Source organism: Pungitius pungitius, chromosome 4 (assembly GCF_949316345.1).
Source record: "Pungitius pungitius chromosome 4, fPunPun2.1, whole genome shotgun sequence".
In the NCBI taxonomy this organism is placed as follows: Eukaryota; Metazoa; Chordata; class Actinopteri; order Perciformes; family Gasterosteidae; genus Pungitius; species Pungitius pungitius.
Window position 1 is genome coordinate 23,495,909 of NC_084903.1, and position 13,239 is coordinate 23,509,147.

General features: G+C 50.3%; 1 protein-coding gene across 1 annotated transcript; it reads left to right on the forward strand.

The window, feature by feature from the left end:
* The first annotated feature begins 309 nt into the window (after positions 1-309).
* On the forward strand, positions 310-13,190 carry jph3a (junctophilin 3a). Its single transcript, XM_037487774.2, has 5 exons — positions 310-1,851; positions 6,981-7,767; positions 8,138-8,262; positions 9,284-10,530; positions 11,452-13,190. The coding sequence occupies exons 1-5, from the start codon at positions 1,470-1,472 to the stop codon at positions 11,530-11,532; spliced, it is 2,622 nt and encodes an 873-aa protein (XP_037343671.2). The 5' UTR covers positions 310-1,469; the 3' UTR covers positions 11,533-13,190.
* Positions 13,191-13,239: the final 49 nt, after the last annotated feature.

A 13,239-nucleotide genomic window follows, 5' to 3' on the forward strand; every position in this document is an offset into this window, starting at 1 on the left:
CACGATCCAGCAGACCAATACCACCACGCTCCGGTTATTGATCACCGTGCATGTGGCCCACTGTGTTCCGGAAGCTTCTGTCTTCACTGAACCAGCAGAGGGCCGTTGGAAACGCATTGGTGCATTTAAAGGGTCAGTCCGGGTTCTCATCAAGTGACGGCTACAGTCCTTCGGATTGCCTACACGGTGAAAAAAAAAAGACCAACAGACATTATCTTTGTGGAAAGAGAGGGAGGGGGGGGGGGATCAATGGGTTCACAAAACCTCTCAGTTATCAGGAAGGCAGATTGCTGACTGACCGCCTTTGAGTCTGAGCGGAGGAAGTGGAATGAGGCTGGTTAATTAGGAGAAGCAGGCTGTATCCCCGACGGGGGGAGAGCAGCGAGCCGCTCCGTCTCTATCTCTTTAAGAGCCCTGTGAGTGTGTGTGTGTGTGTGTGTGTGTGTGTGTGTGTGTGGGGGAGGGGTATTGGCTGGGGTGGAACAGTCCTGTAATGAGCAGATTTTAGAGCGAGCGAGAGAGAGAGAGAGAGAGAGAGAGGCCGAAAAACAAGAGAGGACAGATGACTTGGTGGAATCGGGATACAACAACAATCCAGATTTTTGGGGGGCGAGCGCTGAACCCGAGAAGGACAAAGGCAGAGCGAGAGGAATAATTCATCATTTCCACATCCTGGTCTCCGGCAGGGAGGCTGATCGCCAGGTCGTCGGCGGACGGAGCGGCAGCCGAGGACGAGGACGGATTCGCCCTCCGTGATGTCGGCTGGAGGCTGAGGCTGAGGCTGCCTCCACGGACCAGTGTCTCCGAGCCTCCTGTTTCCACAGGCCAACCGCTCTGGATTTCTATTTCATTTAATGGCGTACCAGTGCAGCAGCAGCAGCAGCATCCTCCTCCTCCTCCTCCTCCCGTCTCCCCGTCTGTGTGCCGGCGCTGCAGCGGATGCTCTGATGTCTGACTGAGCCGAGCTCGGTCGCCGCAGCCGAAACGCCGCCGCCACCGGCCGCCGCTCTGTGGGCCTCTGGGACCGCTGGGAAAAGCCTAGGCCTCGCTCGTCTGGAGCGCCCCGCTGCACCGGGCCGAGGCTGACGGGCCGACGGGCTGGCGGGCTGCGCGGAGCAGGGAGGTGGAGGAGGAAGTGGAGGAGGAGGAGGAGGAGGATGAGAAGCACTCTGAGCCCGCGCGCCCGTGGGAAGCAGCACGCACAGCCCCAGACCCGTCGCTGAGGCTCAGGCTGCTCCTCCATCGCGAGGCGGTGCTCTTCGGCCCGCGTCCTGCTGCATCGTAGACCCTGGGGGTGGTGTTCTACATCCTAAAGCTAGGCGGAGAGAGGGAGAGGCGAGGCCCTGCACCTCCACGCTGCCGGGCTTCAAACGGGGCCTCCTCCCTGTTTTGCTCCTCCTGAGCGAACCGCACACTTGTTTCTTTCCGTTTCGAGACGTTCTAAGGATTTGCCGGAACCTGTTTCATGCATGTCCACTGGAGGCAGGTTTGACTTTGATGACGGGGGGTCGTACTGCGGGGGGTGGGAGCAGGGTAAAGCCCATGGGCGAGGGGTCTGCACGGGGCCCCAGGGTCAGGGCGAGTACGCCGGCGCCTGGAGCCACGGCTTCGAGGTCCTGGGCGTGTACACGTGGCCCAGCGGGAACAGCTACCAGGGCACCTGGGCGCAGGGCAAGCGCCACGGCGTCGGGGTGGAGAACAAGGGCCGATGGGAGTACAGAGGGGAGTGGACGCAGGGGTTCAAAGGTCGCTACGGGCAGCTGGAGAGCACGGCGAGCGGGGCCCGGTACGAGGGGACGTGGAGCAACGGGCTGCAGGACGGATACGGCACGGAAACCTACTCGGATGGAGGTAAGGAAGCTTCCCCGCCCCGTCGATTAATAAAACATGTCTCCCTCCACAAAGTGGAGCGGCTTCGCCCGCCGCTGACATCCTCTGAAATGTAGGCTACACAGACAACATGTAGGTCACGTCCACATGCCGGATCCACCGAGCAGGCCGACCGGGCCGAGGGGCCCGGCTCAAAGGGCCCCGGGTCAAAGGGCCCTGCATGTTGTGGAGCACGGGGGACCGGGTGGATCTGCTGTTCCAGCATGAACTCAATATTCAGTATAACACAATGTACACACAAAGTATAGCATAAAGTACACGTTAAGTATGTCATTAAGTACAACAGAAAGTACATCAAGTGAACCTGCAGTGATTTAAACCAGAAGCACCTGTGACGAAAGACACACACAAAATGACATCAATGAGACAGACAGTGACAATGTGACACAAAACTACTTTAAAGAGAAGGAAAACTACGACAAAGAAAAACACAACGAGACACACAATCATTACAAAGAGACGCACAATGACTACAAGGAGATGCACAATGACTTTAAAGAGACGCACAATGACTAGAAGGAGACGCACAATGACTTTAAAGAGACGCACAATGACTACAAGGAGATGCACAATGACTTTAAAGAGACGCACAATGACTACAAGGAGATGCACAATGACTTTAAAGAGACGCACAATGACTACAAGGAGATGCACAATGACTTTAAAGAGACGCACAATGACTACAAGGAGACACACAAAGTGGACACACTAACTACTACTAGTGTAGCCACGCGTCCTAAAGTCTGGTTGTCGTTATTCAGTCATTATTTGTAGATGGAGTTTTTATTATACACCCTCTCTGTCGCCATGGTAACGCAGAGGCGGGCGGGTCAGCGTGTCACCGGCTATCCGATTGGTTCTCCGCCTCCGTCGGTCTCATTTGTGGATTGTGGAACGTTTGATAACGGATGGCTGGGGGCCCCGGTGATGGAGGCCAGGTCAATAAGGGCTGCTGCGTTAAAGGTGGAGGTGGTTTACCGGGAGGCAGGGCTGGACTGGGACAAAAAAAGGGCCCTGGCATTTTTGCTCAGACCGGCCCACTACAATCGGTCGGACACAACCACCAACCAGTAGACTATCCTTGCGGCCTCTGTAGATCTGCATATCTACTGTTCCGTTCCCAAAAACCCATACAAAGCTGAGAACTACTGTAAGTGCCATGGACGGTAATGTTGGTCCATCAACTGTCTGATTACCGACACTCTTCAAAATATATATTTTTGTTTATCAGAATAAAGAAATTCATACAGGTTTGAAACAACTTGGGGGTGAGTAAATGATGACACAATTTTCATTTTTGGGTGAACTATCCCTTTAAAGAGCACAAACCCCTCTTTAATATGACACCAAACCAAATTTACCTCTAATTGTTGAGATACTTCCCATAAAAAACCTATACAAACAAATTACTCACACAAAACGTCCTGATAATATATATATATATATATATATATACAAATACAATTTAGAGTATTCACTTGCCGTAATATTGCATATTGATGATATTGGAAATTCAGAAGAAACATTAGAAAATATCTAGTTAGTTGAATATACAGCTTTCAAAATGCAAAGCGGGTTTTTAACCCCTAAATAACATACGTTAGCTACCTCTTCTAACGTGTAACTCGTTGTGGGCGAGTAATAATTAAAATAATCAAATCGCATCATTTAAGTTTTTTTCTAGAGAAGGGCCGTCGACGTCATGAGTTTTAAATGTTTACATTAGAATATCCCAAGTTGCAATTGAATAAGTGAACTCTCAACTCTGCTAGCTACAAAAACAGTGCAAAATAGCTTATGCTGTGTCATTTGACTTTAGCTAACTGAGTGGCCATTGTAGTAACTTTTAAGTGACAATTTGACAAATGACAACCTGACACTCAGACTTTATAATAGCAACAACCAACAACAATTATATTTGTTGCCTTATTATAATATTCATTAATTGAGGTAACTGTTAATCGTCATCATCTTGGTTGTAGCCAGGTCCACACACACTGTCCTCATGCACCCGCCCTGATTAACACTCCCTCCCTGTTCATGGAGCTACCTGCTTGCTTACCGTTTCAATGACACTCTCCTGCTCACTCTGCCCCTCCTGGACTTCACTGTCACACTGACACCTGCTGCACCTTCTCCTCTGCTGCCTGCGAGCTAGGTTTGCCAACCGTCCCGTATTACCCGGGACATCCAGAATTATGGGCAATTTTGATTTGTCCCGGCCCGGACAGCTCCAGTACTGATTACCAATCACAGCCTGCTAAGTTAATGACGCGCGTAAAACTCCCGGTTGTTGTGAATTTCTCCGCAGCCCCTTGCTCTTACGTTTTTGTTTCTCCATCTTAATCCACACATTTCTTTCTAGCTTTGAGTCACTGAATGCATCTGACTGACACACGGAGAGGGAGGGGTGGAGCCTGCTAAGAGATGATTGGGCCAGCCCAGTGTCAGTATGGAAAATGAACCAATGGGTCGCTGTCCCTGCTTTATGGGCCGGTCGAAAGCAAAAAAAAAATCTTTTTAATAAAATGTTTTTATAGGCCTATCGACCGGCCCCCAAGTGCGTCGGCCCACCGGGCATTTGCCCGGTATGCCCGATTACCAGTCCAGCCCTGCCGGGAGGTGGAGGTGGTTTACCGGGAGGTGGAGGTGTTTACTGGGAGGTGGAGGTGGTTTACCGAGAGGTGGAGGTGGTTTACCGGGAGGTGGAGGTGGTTTACTGGGAGGTGGAGGTGGTTTACTGGGAGGTGGAGGTGGTTTACCGGGAGGTGGAGGTGTTTACTGGGAGGTGGAGGTGGTTTACCGGGAGGTGGAGAGGGTTTACCGGGAGGTGGAGGTGTTTACTGGGAGGTGGAGGTGGTTTACCGAGAGGTGGAGGTGGTTTACCGGGAGGTGGAGGTGGTTTACCGGGAGGTGGAGAGGGTTTACCGGGAGGTGGAGGTGGTTTACTGGGAGGTGGAGGTGGTTTACTGGGAGGTGGAGGTGGTTTACTGGGAGGTGGAGGTGGTTTACTGGGAGGTGGAGGTGGTTTACCGGGAGGTGGAGGTGGTTTACTGGGAGGTGGAGGTGGTTTACTGGGAGGTGGAGGTGGTTTACTGGGAGGTGGAGGTGGTTTACCGGGAGGTGGAGGTGGTTTACTGGGAGGTGGAGGTGGTTTACCGGGAGGTGGAGGTGTTTACTGGGAGGTGGAGGTGGTTTACCGAGAGGTGGAGGTGGTTTACCGGGAGGTGGAGGTGGTTTACTGGGAGGTGGAGGTGGTTTACCGGGAGGTGGAGGTGGTTTACCGGGAGGTGGAGGCTCACATCCTCGTGCCCGCTGCTTCAAAATGAGACAGTAGAATGTAAAACAAAGAGGGTGAAGAGAAGAACACTTTAATTATTTTATTCTTAAAGACTGCGTCACGCTCTGCTCCTTTCTTCCGCTCACGTGGAAGACCGACAGATGAATGTGGCACGCACAAGCAGACACATTTTACACACACACACACACACACACACACCTGTCAACACAGACACTGCTTATTAAAAATGTCCAATGAGTCCCGTTTGGTTTCAGCACCCCGGACAGCTCCTGCCAACAACAGTTTTTTCCAGGGGTTTAAAGTTAGTAATAAGAGACACAAACACACACAGGCAACGTGAGAGACACACGTAGAGGGAGATGTACATGGAATTATCTTGTTTTATGAGAATCCACAGGATGTTTCTGTAAACAGGTTGGGCCCCAAATCCAGACTACGCAGTACAGAACCTCTACACTGTACACAAAAGATCTGAGTACTTTTACACCTCAATCAACACGACTTTAGAGGACCAAGGAAAAGTCCAAAAGACCTCACTCAGTTTTCAGTTGTTTAACCACCATCTAAAGTATATTTCCTTTGGCGTTGCATTGTGGGAGAACAGAGTGGGGCCCAAGTCACGCTATGTGACCCAGATCCAGTCGACATACCAGTTCGTTGTAGTTCTGCATACAGTGTTTACAATATAAACTGCCAGATTAACTAGAACAAAAATAATGCATTTTGATTCTTACAAAGCAACTGATATTATTAATGAATTGCATAATCAGTATATTAGGTGCTTTACGTGTATGTGGATACTAATAGTAAATTTAGATATGGTAGAACTGTACCTGGATGTGTACAAGTAGCAGATGTTTCTTAAACCAGCACATTCTCCTTCAAGTTTAAACCCACACTGCAGTATTAAAATGAATCAAACACAAACAAACTAAGTATACAGCCAGATTTTCTTTTTTAGTGGTCATGTTGGTGGACACATGCAGTGCACAACAATGTTGGGGTATGCTCACACCTGGGGGAAAAAGGCTATGGATGATGGTAAATAAATAAAATAATGATAATAATATCATTGTATTATTCATATATATTAAATTTGGGACACAGCGAATGAGTCATGTTTTAGATTCAGCAAAAGAACAACATGGTAAAATGCAACCCTCCATCTCAGGGTTTTCAGCACCACGGACAGCTCGCGTTCCACACAACATATAAAACGCCCTTCTTGTGTCAAAAGAGATTCACAAGAAAGCAATCCGCTAAAAATATGATTTTGATGACGTCACGTCATCGCATTCGGATTACTTTGTACTCGTGAGTGACTCCTTTTCTTCCCAAGCGTCTGAAGAGCAGCGCTGTGAGGAACCAAGGAGCATTCTCTCACCCAAGTGTCGCTCCATCCTCGACTGGAGCCGTGTGAGTGACGTCATTTCCCACGAGTGATCGCACACTCAGAGCTGTGATCGTACAGGTCCGTCGGGAACGTCAGCAACAATCGCAGAAGTTTACAGCTGTTGAAGCCTCCATAGGACATAGCATAATGTAGATGGTCTCCATGTCAGCCATGTGATTGGAGACCAGTCCCAGCACAACGTGGAAATCCGTTCCACACAAGTAGTGAGAGGGAGAAAGTAGTGCCGATCCATCGGGTGAATGTTGAGGTATTTCACAATAAATAAAAACTGACCTGCTGTTTTGGGGGTTGAAGTCAAAATAAAACCCATGAGGACCCTGGTTTAAGAACAGTGACCTGAGTCTGACCCCCGATGTCTCCGTCTGTCCCCCACAGGAACCTACCAGGGCCAGTGGTTGGCCGGGATGCGTCACGGCTACGGCGTGCGGCAGAGCGTGCCGTACGGCATGGCGGCCGTCATTCTCTTCCCCCTGCGAACGTCCATAAACTCCCTCCGCTCCGAGCACAGCCACGGCCCCCCCGCTGTGCCGGAGGACGCCGCCGCCGCCGCCGCCACGCCGCCGGACGGGGCGGCGGGCGGTCTGGCCGGGAGCCCCGTGGGCCGGGGGGGGTTCGCCCTGACGGCGCCCAGCGAAGCCGAGCGGCAGAGGAAGAGGAAGGGCCGCTTCCGGCAGTCCATCCTGAGCGGCCTGAAGCTGCGGCGCTCCGAGTCCAAGAGCTCGCTGGCCAGCCAGCTCAGCAAGCAGAGCTCCTTCTGCAGCGAGGCGGGCATGAGCACCGTCAGCTCCGCCGCCTCCGACGTCCACTCCAACGCCAGCGAGAGCGAACCGGGCGCCCCCGTGGACGCCACCGTCACCGAGACGTACGCCGGCGAGTGGCGGAGCGACCAGAGGGCCGGCTGGGGCGTCAGCCGGCGCTCGGACGGCCTGCGCTACGAGGGGGAGTGGGCGGGCAACAAGAGGCACGGCTACGGGTGCACCACCTTCCCCGACGGCACCAAGGAGGAGGGCAAGTACAAGCAGAACGCGCTGGTGAGCGGGAAGCGCAAGAACCTGATCCCCCTGAGGGCCAGCAAGATCCGGGAGAAGGTGGACCGGGCCGTGGAGGCCGCGGAGAAGGCCGCGGACATCTCCAAGCAGAAGGCGGAGATCGCCATGTCGAGGTAGGCGAGGAGAGCAAAAGTACTAATGTTACACTGTTAAAAGGAGTTATGGAAAGGATGGAGCAAATGTTCCCTGTCAGTGTTTTACCGGTTTTATTTCATGACCCTGTTTGCATCATCTTATTCCATTAGATCATCATGTGTTTGTTGTTCAGTTTCCAGCTTTGTGTGATGATGATGATGATGATGATGAATTTTCCAGCTGATGCAATAGTTGAATTGGCTGAAGAAGTAGGAGGACTCAATAAATGGAGAAAACACATTGACACTGTGAAAACACTGCTGGAGATACGTGGGGGTGTTTTTTTAGTAAAAAGTATTTACCTTGGATATGTAGAAGAGAAATACTAACGTGTTTCCCCCTGCTCAGGATGAGCCACGCCCGCGGGAAGGCGGAGGCCGCTGAAGGAGTAGCGCTGAAGGCCACGGAGGAGTGCCGACTGGCCCGCATCGCCGCCAAGGAGCTCTCGCCCTCCTTCCACATCTACGGGAACGGTGAGCGCCGCTCTTATTGTGAAATCGGGGGGTTTTCTTACGGGCGGCTACATTCCGACGCGCGAACGCAGCGGTACACGGGTGACCTTTGACCTCGGCATTTAGCCCCCGCCGGTGAGCATCGGGAGCGGGGAGCCGAGGTTCAGCGCGTCGCTGAAGGACAATAATTAAATCAATTATTTGGCTCTGTAGGTGTCGGATAACACGCGTGACCCCATATTTACCTGCATGCTAAAATATGGATTTGCTTATAAAATGATATGACTATTATTTGATTTGAAAAAAAATCAATAATCTGGAACCTTCCGTTAAAGTTATTGCTTTATAATATTACAATATCCATTTTGTCTTTTCTTTGTTTTAACGTTGAATCCGTGGCCATTTTGATGTATTCTTCCACTATCTTCATCCTCACTGCGTGTGTCTGACTCTATAGAGTCAAACAGCTAAATATGGATGTGCTGTAATATACTGGTGGTGCAACGATTAGTCAACAATCAAAAGAAAGTACAAACGTTCATTCTGATTGTGTAGAAATACATAAAACAATACTTTTTCTTGTCTCTTTTATTCCGTTTTTTTGTGTTTTGTTGCCCATTTCTTCCCACTTTTAAGTGGCTCCATTTCCCCCCCCCAGAGACCTGTGCAGTCGTGACTAAATAAACGAAAAAAGAAAAGGCTGAGAATTATGGAACTGACAGAATCACACATATTATCTTCATTAAAAATCAAAATAAGAAGCTGAATAAGTGCCTGGATTCATTTCACAATAATATGTTGAATGTGGATTTTACTGAATTTTACAAAATAAACTACGGGAGCATTTAAAGCCTGAGAGGACTCAAACTGAATCAAGTGCATTCAATTAGTTCATCTTCTCCACACCAACAGCAACAGATCCAGTTTGTATGCAGCTTTTCTCCCCTTTTGTAACACTGCATGCTGATTACAAACACACACACACACACACACACACAGGTGGACTGCTCACCTCAGTGTGTTCCTCTCTTTTTCCTCACAGGGCTCGAGTGCCAGAGGCCCGAGCACCAGGACGCCAAGGGCAAAGACCACGAGGTGATCTCCACGGGAACCGACAGTCCGGAGCTCTGCACGCCGGACACCACGCCGCCCGCGATGACACCCGACCTCAGCCCCGTGCTGAGCGCGCCCACCTCGCCCCCCCGCAGCCCGTCCAGGCACGCCCACCGCCCCAGAAACGCCTGCTTCATGCGGCAGACCGCCGTGGACGATCAGGGCGGCGCCGAGATCCAGGTGCTGGTGGAGGGGCGGGGCGTGGATGTGTCGAGGGGCGGGCCTAACAACTGGACCGGCGACATGTATCCGGAGCGCGGGGGCGGCAGCCGCTCCGGGACACCCTCCCTCCTGGAGGAGCGGGAGGGGCAGATCAACGGCCACGAGCAGGCCCCCTCGTCCAACCACAGGCCCCGGGAGAAATCGGCGTCCAATCACAAGTCCAGGGAGCACGCCTCCTCCTACAGAGCGTGGGAGCACTCCTTCTCCAACCAAAAGCCCTCCAAGCAAGCCTCCTCCAGTCACAAGTCCAGGGAGTACTCCTCCTCCAACCACAAGACATGGGATCATTCTTCCACCAATCACAAGGCCTGCGAGCACGCCTCTTCCAACTACAAGCCGCAGGTGCACACTTTGTCCAATCACAAGGCCCTGGAACATAACGCGTCCAATCACGAGACTCCTGAGCATGCTTCTTCCAATTACAAGCCACAAGATTATATCTCCTCCAATCACAACGCAAAGGACCACGTCCCGTCCAGCTACAACCCCCGAGAGCACCTCTTCTCCAACCACCATCCGAAGCAGCACAACCCCTCAAACCACAAGGCCGGCGAGCACGCCGCCGTGGACCAGAGGCCGGAGGGCGCCCCCGGGGGCTGGACCGCTGAAAGCACCCTCAGGTGGAGCCCCGCCCACTCGCGCCTCACGGAGCAGGACGAGGAGAGAATGAGCGACTACACGGTGGACATGAGGCTTCAGTGTCCGGACTCGCAGGCGTCTCGGGGGCTGGGCCCGGAGTCCCCGCCCCCCAAGAACAACCGCGTGCGAGCCCGGGCCCTCCGGCCCGTCAGAGAGGGATCCATGGACTCTGTACAGATGCTGGACAACCTGAATGTGGGGGCGGAGCTGGAGGAGTGGCCTCTGCACAGGGACCTCACCTTGTCCCCGCCCCTCAAGTCTCAGCCCATCACGCTGGAGCAGGAAGGAGAGCTTCTGGCCCTCAAATCAAACTCAGTAAGTCACAGCGTTCCATCAACGCTGATTCATTAGTTATGAATGAATCAAAATAGCAACAAAAAGGATCAAAGCAGGAAAAGGAATTGCTTTTTGGAAACTTATTTGGATGATTCCGCAACTTTATCATCCTTCCAAAAAAGGGAGATTCAACACCTAAATCAGCTTTACGGGTCAGTCTTCATGCTGAGCTAAGCTCTCACACGTGAATGGACAGACACGTCAATCTTCTCGTCCAACGTTCATCAAGATGTTCAGCAGATGATTTTATTTTCAAAATGTATGACGATTCCTTTGAGATAATAAGACAGACAGAGAAAGAGAATCATACATCTGCCCTCTTCCTGTCCACAGGTCGTGGTAAACGTATCTGACCTGACACCTGAAATACAAGTATGACCCTGGAATTTAGTATAATATGTCCTCCTTTAAGCAAATGGGGGAATATAATGTGATGAATACTGTGTTAGAAGTAAAAGTCCAACACTTTTAAGTGCAACACGTGTTGAAATAGATGTTGTAGATGTCTTGTTGGGAACAAAGGTTCCTTTCACAGAGTAAAATAATTGCAATATGTCACATAAACTAAACCAAATTCAAGTACTTTATATACAACTGGATAGTTTCTACAGAATCACATTTCATAGACTAATGAGGTGTTGTTTGTAAAACGTAATCAGTGAAGTAGTAACTTGAGCTGCAGTTACAACATATTCCTCCAAGGTGTAGAAAAGTTCAAAACCTCTTTGTAGATTTGTACTTAAATAGTGTACGAAAGTTCACATTTCCAAAATAACGAGGGTGAATCCGTCAATGAATGTACAATTTATTACAAGCAATACTTTTGGTTTTCCATTTTCTCTGGTTTCAGGGGATTCGTCACTAACTGAACTCCTTCTCTTCTCCCCTCTTGTCTTTCAGGGCTCCAGCTCTGTCCTGGTGGTCATGGTCATTTTACTCAACATTGGAGTAGCCATTCTTTTCATTCACTTCTTTATTTAAGCTTATACAGGTATGATTGACTAAGACTTATTGATAACTACAGTATATTATATATTATTACTTACTGAGACGGACATTCTGCCGGTTGGAGCCCATCGGAGAAACTTTCTACTGTTAAAGCCCCCCCCTCACCCCCCGATGCTATACGCTTTTCCAGCTTTGCGACCGTAGAAGAGAAGAGTAAGACAACATTTAAGTGAAGAAGAGTTTGCACCGTCAGCCGGGCTGAAGGCGGCTCGGCCCAGTTTCCCATCATTCTAGACAAGAAAATATAGCAACCCCCGTGTCCTGGTCCCATGGGCCCCAGGCTGACCAGGAGCACGGCACACACTCCTCCCTAAACCCCACGGACAATACCCCCCCCTCCGATCCACACGCCCCCAAACCCTAATCGCACTATGCGCCACATACAGAACTATGCTGCAAGAGTAGATCCATTTTAAAGGGCTCCACCATTATTGTGTTCTTTATTCCACTACGAGCTGCACACACAACCGTTGCATGAGGCTGTGTGGGGCTTCTGAAAAGTGCATTTTCTATCCCTTTAACATCACTGTCCACGGTTGTCACTTCCTGTCGCACTAGGATGAGTGTGTGAGTGTGTGTGTGTGTGTGTGTGTGCGTGTGCGCGTGTGTGTCGGCAGACATTTGGAAGAAAAAGAAGACAAAAAAAACGCTCCACCACTTCACGTCCAATCGAAAAATCACAGGATCTGACCGAATCAGATTCAGCAGCGACCAACACCACCCGTGAGTGGAAAAACCTCCAGGAACTCCCCTGAATTTATTGTTAAGTGAAACACGTTCGCACGCAAAATTACCTTTTTAAACGAAAAAGAACAAAAAAAAAGCCTACACATTTAACCGCTGACATACTGGGGAGGGTTCGGCTCCTTTGTACAGCCTTGAGACTGTTACGTTATAACCACTAATTCTACTATATACGCGTATGTGTCATTATTATTCAAGTTTGTTACTTTTCGGCAGTTTGCAAGACAGAGAGAATGCCGAGTGCCTCGTATTTATTCATTTCACGTCGCAAAAACTCCCCCCGACCCCCCCCCAGCTAAATAACAACCCCCAGGCCAAGAGGAGCCGAGTAACCTTCAACATTAAGAAAGGTGAACCCCCCCCCCCCCTCCCTCCTGTTCCTCAACACTGGTGTCCCCCCCCCCAACACACACAAACCTCCCTTCCACCCTGAAATGGCATGCACTGTTTTGTCTCTCTCAAGTCGAGTCAAGAAGGGGGAAACTGGGGTTTCTACGGTGTCATTTCCAGACACGTTTTTTTTTTTTTGGGGGGGGGCGGATGAGATTTTTTTTCCGCATGTTTGTTCAGCCTGCTCAATCTGGTGTCAGTTTGTGAGTTTCCTCTCCCTCCCGTCTCGTTTAAATCCAGCAACACGAGGCCACGTGAGCCGTGGGGAGCGGTGTAAAATAAACGCTAGCTTTTAAAAACTCTCAGTGGATTACCGAAAACGTCTAAAGAATGATATAAAAAGAAACTCTCTGCTACTGTATGTTTTATACTTCGCACCCAGTGGCATCATCATGTTGTGACATCATTGCATGCCCGAGCATGCTCTTTCTTACTCTTTGGTTTATGAGGTTGTTTCGAAGTTAATGTGGAGAAAATAATGAAATGTTTGAAAAGAATGCGTTTGGTGTGGTTTATTGCTGCGGCCTCGTTATCTCAATCATGAAA